The sequence below is a fragment of the Giraffa tippelskirchi genome, chromosome 12 (genome assembly GCF_054371585.1).
Source record: "Giraffa tippelskirchi isolate mGirTip1 chromosome 12, T2T-mGirTip1v1.2.pri, whole genome shotgun sequence".
In the NCBI taxonomy this organism is placed as follows: domain Eukaryota; kingdom Metazoa; phylum Chordata; class Mammalia; order Artiodactyla; family Giraffidae; genus Giraffa; species Giraffa tippelskirchi.
This window is the reverse complement of record NC_137286.1, coordinates 63,535,772-63,550,935: the sequence shown is the minus strand read 5'-3', so window position 1 is coordinate 63,550,935 and position 15,164 is coordinate 63,535,772. Positions and strand designations below refer to the sequence as shown.

Below are 15,164 nucleotides of genomic sequence, written 5' to 3'. Positions count from 1 at the left end.
TCCATACCTTTTAAATTTCCAAGATGTCCAACAACTTCCCCCACTGACTTAGTTTTATAAATTCTCAGTTTTAGGCAAATCTAATTCTAAAACTAAAGTACATTTTGAAATAAGTATCATTACTTTCTAGTTATCTGTGCCATGGACTCTTTTCCTTTATTAGTATATAAGACTGACTATATCTTAATTTTAGTTGCCATTAAATTTTACTTGAAGTTGATGAAATAGAACTAAAAATGCCAGGTATACCTAATATTATAAATACAACAAAAGTCTGTGATAAAGAACCCTCTGACAAATGTAAATGTTGGTACATGTGATTGGCAACTGTACTCTGTCTTCCACCAAGGCTTATATTCTTAAATGAGGACACTAAATTTTTACTTTCTGTGAAGGTAAAGAATGAACAAAAAGCAACGTTATCTGAAAGAGCATACATGTATTCTCAGTATTCTCCCAGATTAATCTCCCAAGATTGGAATGATGACACAGGCACCATTAATTATAAGATTCCGGGAATAGTTGTTTTCCCACAAGTTCCAACCAACTCTAAGGCCCTGCATAGTCCGTATGTATGCTGACGTGGGAGCAAACTCACAGCCCAGCAGGGACCCAGCAGGAACTCTCACTAGCAGCATGCTCCAACCTGCCTGGGTCACTTCATCTACCTCACAAGTTTTACACGATGGAATTTTTAGACACCACTTATATTTTGTGGTGTGGCATTATCCTACCACTTCTCCCCATTCACACTCATTATCGGGAATCTCCCAAGTCCCCTTGTTCTGTGCTCTAGAATACCCACTGCTCTTCTGAATGGAAAAACTTCGGGGGTTAGTTGTCAAGATTTAGAAAATTTATTCTTTTTCAAAGAGAGTTACTATGATACAAGACCATCAATATTTTGTGGAACATTTATAAACGTGGGACAAGGGCAACAACAAAAGTATAGTACTTACAATAAAAAAAAAAAAGTCAATGCATTCCTATACTGTATAATATCATATACATTCACCCACCTCCCCCAAAAGTCACTTATAAAATGAATTCACTGAACTGTATCACAGCATGCCCATCATTAGGTACTGGATCTAGTACTAATTTTTAAACAGTAGTCCAACTTACCCGGACAAGTGCATCATCTATGATATGGTCACGTCTGACTTTGAGTCTCAAATATGGATTCAACTGCTGTCCTTGAACTAAGCTGTAGAGAACAGTAATTCTTCGTTCACTGTACATGCGAATCCTATTGTCATAATATAATCCCAAATTCTTTGTGACAGCATTCAGTATAAAGGGACATGTCATAAAAGAGAACTTGTTCTCGGTTTCTACTTTGAAAAAAGTATAATCTTTATCCATTTCTAGAACATCATTCAGTGGTTCATTAATAAACTCTTCAAAAGGGATAAGTGGTTTTCGACAATCCAGAGTTTTAACAGCAAGTTCAGTTTCCAGTGGGTCCACTCGAGGACCTTTCTTGTTCCTTCTTTCTTCTCCCAATAACTCCTGAAGTGTCAATTCACTGGACTCAGGAAGGGGCTCTTCATCATCTTCTTCATTATGATTTGTGTCTACTTCCCCTCCTACTACATTTGCATAGTAAACCATTTTCAAGCACTTGGAAGCAGCAACAATAGCATCATCATCGTTCACTAGATTTCGATTGTTAAAGTCAGTGCTTATGACTTTGTACGTAATAAGCTGCTGAAATGTTTCCATCATTCTCCGAATCTGGTCTGCACTGTATTTAGACCACAGTCTGACCAGTTTTCCTTGGGCTGCAAGGGGTAGCTTACTCATTGCTTTGCAAAATAGTGGCAAAGCCATTTCCAGATATTCAGGACTGTGGAGATTTCTATTCTCCATGACAATGATGAATAAATTCAGATAATTAGGATCTCTGGAGTATACATTGTGATACGTCAAGTCACATTCCACATTAGGTGACAAATACACAAGTGCATTGAGAAAAGCAGTTTCTATTTTTTCGTTAGAGAGCAATCTGGTGTAGACCCTTCTAACAGCCTCAATATCCACAGACACATCATCAGGGCCTAACTTTTGTAAGTTGTTATCTCCTTGTGAGCTATCACTTATCCTTGAGGAAGATGCTTCTGAATCCTCCTCCATAGCCGCTGCAGAACATGCAGCCTTTTCCTTTTCATCTTCATCTTTATCTTCGTCCTTTCCTTGAAGAGATTTCAGTTCTTCCTTGGTGTGTTGTTTGACTTTCCGAAAGCTTTGTACCAATGCTTCAGCACTAGAAAAAACTCTTCCAATAACACGAATTAAAGGGGAATAATCCTCTCTCTCTCTACATAATTCAAGAATTTCATACACCATCTCTTCGGTTAGGTAAGTCACATCTAGAAAATCAGGAGAAGAGAGAACATTTATTTTTATAACATACATGCATGTCTGCTTTAGAAAATTCTAGTGAAAAACAAAATAGTCAAACATTCTACGCTAAATACCACTTGTGATTTACAACTATTTTTAAAAAGTATCTTTGTTTCAACAAACAAAACATGCTTATCTTTTTTTCCAATGTACTAGTAACAGCAGTACAACCTTACTCATTCTTTTATATTCTATATACGTTCTTAGACACAGCTTTTAATGAGCTCAAACTCTCTTCACAATGATGGCATATATGAACATGTACCATTAACTGTAAATGTGAATCAAGGAGATCATGTGCTGACTCATCACACTCCTCACTGGAGACCAGAAACAACACTGTATTTCTAAGAGGTTTCTCATTTGACTACTGTTCTCAAGACTAGCACTGAGGCAATATTTTCAGAAAGGTTTCTTCAGAGTCTTCTTTTGGAAACAGCCCGTGTCCTAAAACCAAACCAGTTCCTTTCTGAGTCTTCCTTTTTAGTTTTTTGGTTTTTTTTTTCCAGGGCGACCATTCTGTGGGTGACGGAGAAGAATTAATATATCACTAACCATACACTCTGAAGTTGACAGATACTGCCATATGCAGCCAAGTAATAGGCTGGAATAAATCTTACATGGTAACAGGAAATAGTTACAGAGTAATAAAAAAATAGAGTGGGAAGAAGGCAACTTACAAGCAGACAAGAGAAACACACCACCACCACCGCTGCTGCTGCTAAGGCACTTCAGTCGTGTCCGACTCTGTGTGACCCCATGGACAGCAAGCAGCCCACCAGGCTCCTCAGTCCACAGGATTCTCCAGGCAAGAACACTGGAGTGGGTTGCCACTTCCCTCTCCAAAACATACCACTAGTAGTCACCAAAATTTACTTCCTCTCCTTTCTGGGTACAGAGTTGGACACATTCTCCTTCTTTCCCAGCTTTCTGAGATAAGTTCTACTTTCAGGCAAGGCTTTTCTCCTTCTGGCTAATGAGATGACACTCCTAGGATGGTTCTGAAAATCGTGTTGAGGATAATAGTTGACAATAAAGCTCCTTCTTTGAATGACTGCATGAACCAGAACTCTGGCAATCCAGGATATTATGACTGTTGGACAAGCTAGAAATAAATGCCCACTGTTTGTAGTAAGACAGCATTCTTTGTGGAGTCTACTTGATATTGCAGTCCAGCTGATGCGTACAAGTACAGAAGCCTTTCATTCCCCCACCTTGACTTCAGAGTCTTTAAAATACAAGTAATGATCATCTCCCCTAAACTGAGGTTACCACTGTTTTTCCAGCTTGTAATATTTAAATCCGTGGGAGTTTATTAAGATTTTCTATTATATCCATTCTTCCTTATAAAGAAATAATATCCTAAGGCAAAAATGACAGGAGGTCATGAGAGGCCAGACGGAATTCAACTTACTACACATTTTCACAGTTACAGTGATGCTAACAAGGTGAAATTCTAGTAAAATCACAGAAGAAATAAAAAAGAAGAGAACACTTCAAGGATTTTTTGAGATAAAAATATCGGGAGCAATGGATTGTTACAGACATGAAAAAGTTTGTTGCAGTTTGCTGGAATTCATTTTCCTTCCCTCTCATATCTCTCTTTAAATATAGTGATTCAGGCCTACTTAGCAGCTTTTGCTATTAGACTTTTTTATATCTGCCATTATCCTCTTTCAGAAAAACCGGACAACCCTATGACTCTCGTTATCTTTAATGACAAAATTTAAATCTGTATGTATATTCCCTTGAGAGGAACAGAGTGAGTTTGGAGGTTATGGAATGCGTGAGTATTTCAGAGGAGTGCCACTGCATGAGGTACATTGGAAAAAGAAACCCTCCATGTGTTCCTTCTCTTACGCTTTTCTTACTCAAGAAAAAAATACAAGCCCACATGCAAAAATGAATCTTAACACACTATTTTCTAAAACTCCGAGTTCTCATCTTATTCAAATGTTGATTTATTTTATGCAACTTAATCTGAGCTTTTATAGTGTTTGACCTTTTCAAAGAAGGTACTGAGTGACTGAAGTGGAAAACAATGTGAAACATTCAAACTCAAAAAGTAGTAAACCCCAAAGCTTGGGAACATCATACAATACGCAATGTGTTGACTTAACACCTCATATAGCATAAAATTCTCATGAAATTTAACTAAGAAAAAAAAAAACTAACAATTTTAAAATTAAAATTGACTATAATGCACTCATTCCATGATCGATTATCATCTAAAAAAAAAAACCAGAAAAATCCATCCTATTATCTGAAATAAGCCTATATAATTACAAATTTTCACTACCAAAGCTGAGAAATATTGCTCAGTAACAGTACTTTTTCTGTTATGACCTGCATGAATATCAGATAGAATGTGCTCAGTCATGTCCGATTCTTTGTGACCCCATGGGCTGTAGGCCATCAGCCTCTGTTCGTGGAATTTTCCAGGCAAGAAAACTGGAGTGGTTTGCCATTTCCTATTCCAGAAGTTCTCCCTGACCCAAGGATCGAACTCACATCTCCTGCATTGGCAGGCAGATTCTTTACTACCGTGCCACTGGGAAAGCCCCAAGGTATAAAAGAAAATGTTTTAACAGTCAACAATTTATTGCATATTATAAGTACTTCAATAAAATAAAACTTCAATAACAACAAATTATGGGATACAATAATAAAATAAATGTATTTTAAATGAAAATACATAAGCAAAAGTGTTTCAACACTATGGTCTAATAACTACATTAAATAAAAGGAATGAGTGAAAATAGCCTTTACAACAGTAGAAAACCAAATTTCACTTTACACATCAACAGCAAAGAGAAGAATAAATACTCTGGGCAAAGATAATTAAAAAATCTGAAAGTTCCATGTATCTGTGTGTGTGTATTGTGATCCTTAATTATTTCTGGCATTACTGAAAGTACTCAAATGTTTGACAGGTAAGATTAACCAATAACTAAAAGGATATGAAATATTTAATGACCAAACACAATATCTCATTCTAAACTAATAGAAGAAGGTCTATGTTTAAACTGGCTAATACCCCAAGACTTTTGTGTCCTGAGCCATATCAATTTAGTTTGCATGGCTATATTAACTTACATTTTCTACTGTAATTACCTCTCACCTCCAAAGGAAGGACTAAAATCACTTCATATCTGAAATCTGATCCTCTGAAACTGCTCGCTTCCCCCCAGCTCTCTAATACATCTGGGCAGACACTTTATGCTGGCTAACTCCAAACTCATTCACCAATCTTCATCATGACATGCCGTTATGAAAGAAACTGCGAAAACTAAACACCAGCATCCCGATCTTCACTTCCACTTGGGGGGCCGATCTGTGAAACGGGTCTGCAGACCTAAGCGGGAGTCTATCGGCAGACTTCTGAGGGTTTGCCCTCCTGACAAATGAGGCAAACATGACTAATTCATATTTTGAGTACAAAAAAAAATCACTTCTTTTTTATTGGTAGATAGAATAAGCTAACTAGTATCACCATTTCAAATTATGAAAACAAAGACTATAAAAGTCTCTACACATCATAAAACTGTTCTTTAACCAATTAAAAAAAAAAGCGCTGTGTTCAGTCATGTCCAACTCTTTGAGATCCATGAACAGTAGCCCATCAGGCTCCTCTGTCCATGAAACTTTCCAGGCAAGAATACTGGAATGGATTGCCATTTCCTACTCCAGGGAATCTTCTGACCCAGGGATCCAACCCATGTATGTCTCTTATGTCTTCTGCACTGGCAGGCAGACCCTCTACCACTGCACCACCTGGGAACATTTCAAGACCCCTTTTCATATCGGCTAGTAAAAATTATCAAACTGTGGAAGAAATAAAAATGGAGCAATCCAAATAGTTCTGTAATTTTGAATAAATTATTCAGATATGTTTATAGGAAAGAGAACAAGTGATATGTTTTGTCTATTAACTTTAAGAAGATATATAGGTAAAACAACGATATTGACAAAAATCTTAATCTATCCCTTTAAACAGCTTTGTCATCAAATACTTATGCAGAGGATTATTTTAGTCATGTAGATAACTATCATCATTATGACAAATGGACCCTTGTACTGTACAACATATAAAATTTCTTAATATGATTCTTACCTCTACTTTTATATTTGCTTTAGAGTAAAAGACATTTTAAAATGCAAATGATTAGTGAATGAACAGCTTCCAAATGCTGAACCACCAAAATACCAGATTTTATCACACCACAAATCTAATCTTTGGTCCTTGTTACCAGACTGGCAACACATTCTTTTACAGCCACAACTCTTTAAGAATAAATCCTTATGTTTGTTCTATTAAAAACACAGAGCCATCTTCTTCTAAACTTGAATAATCTCTTTCTGGAAAGCGTGAAACTGCTAACTGGAGCGTATTTCCCATTATTTTAATGGGAAAAAAATTACAACATGTTCTTTTAAGATAATGCAAAAAAATTCTAATTTCTTAATAGGCAACCAACACGTGGTAAGTAGCTATTATAAATAACTATCCAATTAGGACACAGGACACTGTGCTTCCTAACCATCAAATCATAAAGTTGTTAACACTTTGCATGCCGTAAACATGGCTTATGAACAGCAATGTTCGAGACCCACACACCCTTTTGCTGACATGTCACGCCATTCATAACATCTTCAAGTGTTTCTGACATTCTACTAATTCTACATGCTGCTGCTAAGTCGCTTCAGTCGTGTCTGACTCTGTGTGACCCCACAGACGGTAGCCCACCAGGCTCTGCCGTCCCTGGGATTCTCCAGGCAAGAATACTGGAGTGGGTTGCCATTTCCTTCTCCAGTGCATGAAAGGGAAAAGTGAAAGTGAAGTCGCTCAGTCATGTCCGACTCCTAGCGACCCCATGGGTCTGCAGCCTACCAGGCTCCTCCACCCATGGGATTTTCCAGGCAAGATACTGGAGTGGGGTGCCATTGCCTTACCAATATTTTATCCACATAGTGTTTTGCTTAAAATGTTAAGCTGAATCTTTCAGACATAAGTATAAATTAGCTAAAAAGACACTGCATTTTGAGATATAAACATTTATAACATTTGGGTATCAATAAAATGAGGCATTCTACTGAGAAAACAGTAATTGAGACATTTGTGTATGCTATACGTGTATTTGAACAACACTCTTAATCTATACCATTTTATACTTAAATTCTCATGCAAAATCAGTTTAGGGCAGACTATTCAACACCCAAAACTGAAACTAGAGCCAGCAAATATAATTAACACTCACAAGTACTAGTGGCGTTGATGCATTCATAATTCCTAGTAGAAACATACGATAGTAAATACAGATGTTGCTAGAAAAAGGGGGTGGGAAGAAGAGTGTTGCAGACTGGAAGAACAAACTGCTAAATTATACAGATTTGGGCTTAAATAGTACACGAAGACTGGAAATAATCACTCAGTAAGTACCTCTAAGATAAAGCACATAGCCAAAAAGAAGATGGGAACAGCCATCCTGTATTCTAAGCCCCAAATGGCTTGCTGCACTCAATTGTGACACCACCCTCTACATTCAAAGTAACTGCTGTTCTTGCGGGACACACTGACTGGGAAAATGCACGTAATGTGGTGGTGGTTCTGTCACTCAGTCGTGTCCGACTCTTGCAGCCCCACAGACTGGAACCCTCCAGGCTCCTCTGTCCATGCACTTATCCAGGCAAGAATACTGGAGTGGGCAGCCATTTCCTTCTCCAGGGGATCTTCCCCACCCAGGAATCAAACCCAGGTCTCCTGCATTGCAGGCAGATTCTTTACTGACTGAGCTATGTGGGAAGCCCTACTTCTACATTATACATATTAACAACGTTCCCTTATTTATCTAAGGTGTGTGCCAATTCATAGAATAGAAATATTCACACAATAAAGTTGTATAAAGTTATAAGAACTGCTTTACTGTGGAAACGAGTAGAAGCTATAACACAACTACATTTCACTAATTAATTTAAACTTGATTCAAATGACGTTACTGAAAACTTTATAGGGATTTAACTTATATACATCCTGAACAAAAAGCTTCCTCTTTTAAAACAGAATTACCTCTGGGCAGGGCTGTCATTCATTCAGAAATTCAGTTAGCTTGTTTCTAATACTGATTTGCCTTCACTGGGAGAAAGAAAGCTTGGGTGATTAAAAGGAAAAAAAATTAATAGTTTTGGAATACAGGATTATTTAGAAAGCTTGGGTGGAGTCTACCATTGTTAGGTAATGATTCTTGGCAGTATGAGTGTGCTAAATGCCTGGGAGAAGGTGAGCATGATACAGAAAGAATAAATTAGAAGGAAAAACATTATTCCTCAGGTAAATATTACAACATTTGCTGTGTCTTCAGAGATAGAAATTCCTCTTTCTGCTCCTTCTGCTATATAGTGCTCAGGTTCCAAAACACATTCCAGATACTTAGGCCAGCTATCCTAATAGCTAATTGACTTCATGGCCCAGTTTATGTGATTAACTACTATGTAATACATTTTTCCTAGTGGAAAACATGTAATATTTCTAATCAACCCATTAAGAAAGGAACTTTTGGGAATATAATCTGCTTCTAATTAGAAACCATAAGAATAGTGAAAGAGTTAATTCATTAACTCAATTATTATTTAGTTCTGCCCTTTACCACAATAAAAATCAATTCCACTATAATCATGTCCTAAGCAAACGACAACAGCAACACCTCACACATTTTGAAAATCTAATTTGGTTTTCAGTCAAAAATTCTCAATTAAAAATAGAACAACTTACCTTTAAAATCATCTCTTGCTCCTTGTCCATCCTTCTTGTTCATTTTTATGTCAGAGCAGTTGTTAGAGGCACCTTTAGAGTTTTCAAGGTAAGCTGAGCTTGCTCCTTTCTTGGAGGGATGAGGATCACAGAGTTTTGCATTAATCTTATAAAGCTCGAGGGCTTTAATAGCTGCTGCATTGTTATCCATACGATGAAAAGTTGGACAGGAAGCACAAAACTCATTCGTGCAGGCTTCATTTCCACAGCCCTCAGTTAACTGGTGGTAGTAGCGTTCTATTAGATGTTTTGCAGCTGCTCGCTTCCTGTACCAGACATTCAAACGATAAGCACAGTGATTAGTACAGCTCTCAGATACAAAGCTCAACAGATCACCAGCAAGGCACAAGTTAGTCAAGCACTGAAGTAATAAACTTGCATATTAAGATAAAGTATAGAAAATGCAGATGTGCTACTTACATAAAACCTTTACCTGGAGAAATATTTGACAGCTATTTCCTAAGACCTATTCATATCAATGCTTGTCAAAATCACTGTTTTCATAGAAGGTGCTTTCTTTGGTATGGGGCGTGGGGCTTGTTTGATGTGTTTTAATTGTTTAGCACAACAGCTGGAAAGTTTTGTGGGTAAGAGTTTTAGTATTTTATCACTTTAAAATTAACACTAAGAAAATGAAGAGTCTAAAGTATCATTCCAGTTTTCTTTTATATAATCCCCATTTTGTTTTAAAAGTCTGTAAATACTTGATTGATAGTTAACACAGAACTTCTATGTGGAACAAAAAAGGGTCCTCCCACCCCGCTTCACTATATGGAGAATTTAAAAAGATATTTATAAATAAAACATTCAAAGCTTGTATTATATTGCAAGAAGGTAGCTCAAAACATACTACCCTGAACCCAAAAGGTATCATTAAACCTTCCTCATTAATCCCATGGTACCATTAATACCATTAATACCTTATTAATACCATGCCATGGGAATATCAAATATTTTAAATTTTCTTTAGAGCAAAATCTTAAATCCCTCTTACTTTGTGAACTTAATGTATGTGAATTAATGTTTCATTATCGCTGTTCCAGAAGGCCTAGCAAGGTCAGTGAAAGTGAAACTGTTAGTCCCTTAGTCATGTCCGACTCTTTGCAACTCAAAGACTGTAGCCTGACTCGTAGGCTGCAGAACCAACTCACTGGAAAAGACCCTGATGCTTGGAAAGATTGAAGGCAGGAGGAGAAAGGGACGACAGAGGATGAGATGGTTGGATGGCATCACCGACTCGACGGACATGAGTTTGAGCAGGTTCTGGGAATTGGTGACGGACAGGGAGGCCTGGCATGCTGCAGTCCATACAGTCACCAAGAGTTGGACCCTACTGAGCAACTGAACTGAACTGAACTGAGACTGTAGCCCACCAGGCTTCTCTGTCCATGGAATTCTCCCGACAAGAAAACTGGAGTGGGTTGCCATTTCCTTCTCTAGGGGATATTTCTGACCTAGGGATTTAACCTGGGTCTCCTCTGTGTTACAGGCAGACTCTTTACCATTTGAACCACCCGGGAAAGCCCAGCAAGAATACTGAAGAAGGGGTTATTTCATCAAGTAAGAAGCTGGACTAGATTTCTATCTTTACGGTTTATTCAAATCTTAAGATCTATGTACTTCTACTACTATTTATGTTATAAGATGACCATAACTTTGATAGTCTACTGGATTAAAAAAAAACATAATTCATAGCTATCCCTTATGGTTCCAAATACACATGTAGGAATAAAAACATCAAATAATCATAACTAGAAAAAATAGTTTACCTAATTTAATTCTTAAGATGTTCTTACAATTATCTCACAAACATGTAGGACTAAATGGCAAACAGCATTAGAGTTTACATCTTGTTAATCATGAGATACATCCTGTTAATCATGAGAAACGGAACAACTCACAAGAAGACAAAAAAGGAACACATTAATTAGTAAGCTCAATTTTGTCTCAAAAGTAGGACTTTGTCTCTAAACTATCAAGGTAAGTGACAAACAGTAATAAACACATTCAACTCATTCTGCCGCTCTGTTTTTCAGAGGTTCCATGCAAATTTACCACTCACTACATGCAAACAGAGGAAAAAAGTAAAATCCACAAAATGCTCTTAAAAACTGCATGACCATGACTTGAGATATCTTATTATAGCAGTTACAAATAATTCCACTCCTGAAAATTGAAATATATTATTCCAAATATATCACTGTGCAAATATTAAAGTGGCAACATGTAAAGAGAAATAAAGGATCTATAAGATTTATGCCACACATTGCTGCTTCTTCAAAAATGCAATAGCTTTCCCTAGTGAGAATATATATAAATATGCATTTTCTTTCTGGAGGAAAATTATTAACATGCATCAAAAGTCTTAAAAATGAATACGAGGATCAACCATATGAACCAAAGATCCCATTTTTGGTGAAAATAATAGGACAGTTTTGCAAAATATGTTGTTTCTATAAAGCTTGGGAAAAAACTGACATACCATAAAAACAGGATTACTAAAAGGAACTGATAACCATCTGCACAATGGAATAAATAAACATTATCAAGATCTGAATTTAGCATAGATCATTAATTGATCTTTTAATTGTAAAAGTCAGTGACAAAGTACTATCATAATTAGCCACTTTTATTTCAAAGTGTTAATAACCATTTCTCTATGCGGTTTTATGGCATTTCTGGATGCGGTTTTTAAAATTATTCTATCATTTTGCTTACAAGTTATTTTTTCTATAACAGTACTTTATTAAAATTAATGAATATGAAAGGGGAAATGTTAGTGGCTTAACTTCATATATGTGATTTGAATGGCTTCCAGGTTTACTAAATTGTCAGTATGATTTTTTAAAGATTAGTTTCAAAGTTCAAAATACCAAAAATAATTTAGCTATTTTTAATAAGAATGTCAGGTTTTGTCCTTTGAAAAAAAAAAAAAGTCACATACATAATGTTTTTGAATGCAACGCATAAACAAGTATGAACGCTAAGAACACAAGACTGAGAAACCAGAACACTTGCTCCAAGTCTCACAGTAGCTGCACTATCAGGCCTCAGTTTCCAATCTTTAAGGCTCCTTTCAGTTGTGAATCTGTAACAGGGAGGTGAGCAAAGTACTAGCCTTTACTGAATAGCTGGTAACATACTGGACACACTGCTAGGCACTATGACACAGGTTATCTCATCTGAGTTCCATGACTCAGGATTATCGTCAGTCTACAGCCAAAACAGGACACAGAGTCAAACCATGTATCCAAGGTCTCACAAAGGTAACTGCAGAACTTGGATAAAAACAGGTCCAGAGGCCTTCCAGCTACAGAGTCTAAGTCTACTACACTGTCTTACAGAAGGTGATACATTTCAATTTCAATTCTTCACAATAGTAGTACTAAAAAACTTTTATGGGGAAAAAAAAAATCCCATAAATAGTATGTAACTGAAAAAAGTAAAATGCATTCTGAAAAACCATAACTTGAATCTCATATTTATGGAACATCTGGCATCACACAAGAACACAAGCTTCTTGAGGAACAGGTAGCACTCTATTCGGCAAAGTAAATATATCTATTTTTTGAAGACCTACATGTTAGGCATTTTACAGATACTCTCACTTTGGAAGATAGTAAACCCTGTAAGTTAAAAGCTCACATCAGGCCGGACTGTCCGAGTTCACATGCTGGCTCTGCCACTTAATAACCACGTGACCCTGAGTACGTTTACTTAGGCCTCCTGTGGCTCAGTTTCCTCATCGTAAAAGTGATGGTAAATAGAATTATTATGGCTGTGAGAGAACTGAATAGATTTAAGAGTAAGCCCCTGTATCTGATGTGCTTCTCGGCCCCAAGACTTAGAAATAGCAGCTAGACTGATGAGACAAGACTGAAAGGCCAAGTCAGAATCTCCATGTTATCAGTGGGATCAACCACACCAAGCATTTTTCTTCTTCCCTCACTTCACTGACACCTGGAATTACCTGTACACAATTCTGTATCCCCATCTAATTTAGAGCATATAAAAAGGTCTCGACATTGAGAAATGTGTACGCTAAGAATGACATTTTGGTAAATAACCTGTACAAGATTAATCCCTCCCTATACATTAAGAGTCACCAATTCAAAGATCATGGACCAAATCTGTCACCTGTTTTTTAAAAGCTTTGTAGGCTAAGAACTGTTCTTAAATTTTAAATGGTTGAGAAAGCCAGTTAAAAAAATAAAATCTTGTGACATGTAAAAATTACATGAAATTCAAATTTCAGCATCCACAAAGTCTTACTTAGAACATAACCAAGCTCATTCATTTACATCTTGCCTACTGTTGTTTTCACACTAAAGCGGCACAGCTGAATAGTTTTCAGAGATTGTACAGTCTAGCCTGCAGAGCCTAAAATAAATACCGCCAGGCCATGACAGAAAAAAATTCCCAACTCTTAATTTAGAGACTGTGCTCTCTGCCCTCCAGTGATGCTTCCATCCGATCACGTGGCCTCCTCACTCTTTTCAATCAGCAAATCAGTGCAATAAAATGTGTAACTCCCTCAAGTGTGAAGAAAGGAGGGAGGGAGGAAAGGAAAGGTAAAGAAGGGACAAGGAGAGAGAGACGAGGAAGAAAATGAGAAAACAGGAAAGATACGAAGAAAGGTCTTGTCCCTACCGATTCCTTTAGCGACATCTTTCAGGTCATTCAAAACTATCCCAAGATGGGTTCTGGCTTACTTTCTATAATTTCCTTACATCTTACTTTTATTCTATGCAAAAAACAAACCAAGTACTTTATAACATGCTGACTTTTTATAAAAGGTAGTTTTCCTTATCAAATCCTGTGAAACCATCTAGTGAGAGTGCTCTCAATGCTCCTGACTCTTGACATCACTTACACATTTAAAACAAACAGTACTTTCCATTGACTTTATTTTATTTCTATGAATCAGTAAGACAGTCCTACAAGTAAATGTTCTATGGAATAAATCATATGTGGAGGGCAAGTTACTCTAGAAAACTTGGCAGAAATCTTTTTAAGAATGGTTTCACCTTCAGGGAAAGGGATGTCAGTGACTTTGAAATGTATGGGGATAAAAAAGGTGGATTGATGAATAAAAGTAGAAGGGTAGATATGTGACAAAGCAATGTAAATAACAAAAGCAGAATCCAGATGACAAATGAGATGAACAAAGCTAGTGGAGGGGATACGATTTCAGCTGAGTTACTTCAAATCCTAAAAGATGATGCTGTGAAAGTGCTGCACTCAATATGCCAGCCAACTTGGAAAACTCAGCAGTGGCCACAGGACCGGAAAAGGTCAGTTTCCATTCCAACTGCAAAGAAAGGTAATGCCAAAGAATGTTCAAACTACCATACAACTGCACTCATCTCACATGCTAGCAAAGCAGTGCTCAAAATTCTCCAAGCAAGGCTTCAACAGTCCATGAACCAAGAACTTGCAGATATTCAAGCTGGATTTAGAAGACCAGAGACCCAATTGCCAACATCTGTTGGATCACAGAAAAAGCAAGAGTTCCAGAAAAACATCTACTTCTGCTTCACTGACTATGCTAAAGCCTTTGACTATGTGGATCACAGCAAACTGTGGAAAATTCTTCAAGAGAAGGGAATACCAGACCACCTGACCTGCCTCCTGAGAAACCTGTACGCAGGTCAAGAAGCAACAGTTAGAACCAGACACAGAACAATGGATTGGTTACAAACAGGCAAAGATGTACGTCAAGACTGTATATTGTTACCCTGTTTATTTAACTTATATGCAGAGTACATCATGCGAAACGCTGGGCTGGATGAAGCACAAGCTGGAATCAAGATAGCCAGGAGAAATATCAATAACCTCAGATATGCAGATGACACCACCCTTAGAGCAGAAAGCAAAGATAAACTAAAGAGCCTCCTGATGAAAGTGAAAGAGGAGAGTGAAAAAGCTGGCTTAAAACTCAATATTCAAA

General features: G+C 37.1%; 1 protein-coding gene across 15 annotated transcripts in view; it reads right to left on the bottom strand.

The window, feature by feature from the left end:
* The window catches only part of UBE3A (ubiquitin protein ligase E3A), a 94,656-nt gene that overhangs the window by 22,335 nt on the left and 57,157 nt on the right, over nt 1–15,164 (bottom strand). For 9 of the 15 annotated variants that reach the window (XM_081552063.1, XM_081552059.1, XM_081552061.1 and 6 more), the window contains 2 exons: nt 9,176–9,480; nt 1,126–2,372 (listed from right to left, as the gene is read on the bottom strand). In XM_081552063.1, coding sequence (XP_081408189.1) covers nt 1,126–2,372; nt 9,176–9,480 — 1,552 coding nt within the window. The remainder of the gene's footprint in view (nt 1–1,125; nt 2,373–9,175; nt 9,481–15,164) is intronic. The other 6 variants (XM_081552069.1, XM_081552068.1, XM_081552070.1 and 3 more) reach the window with 2 other exon arrangements.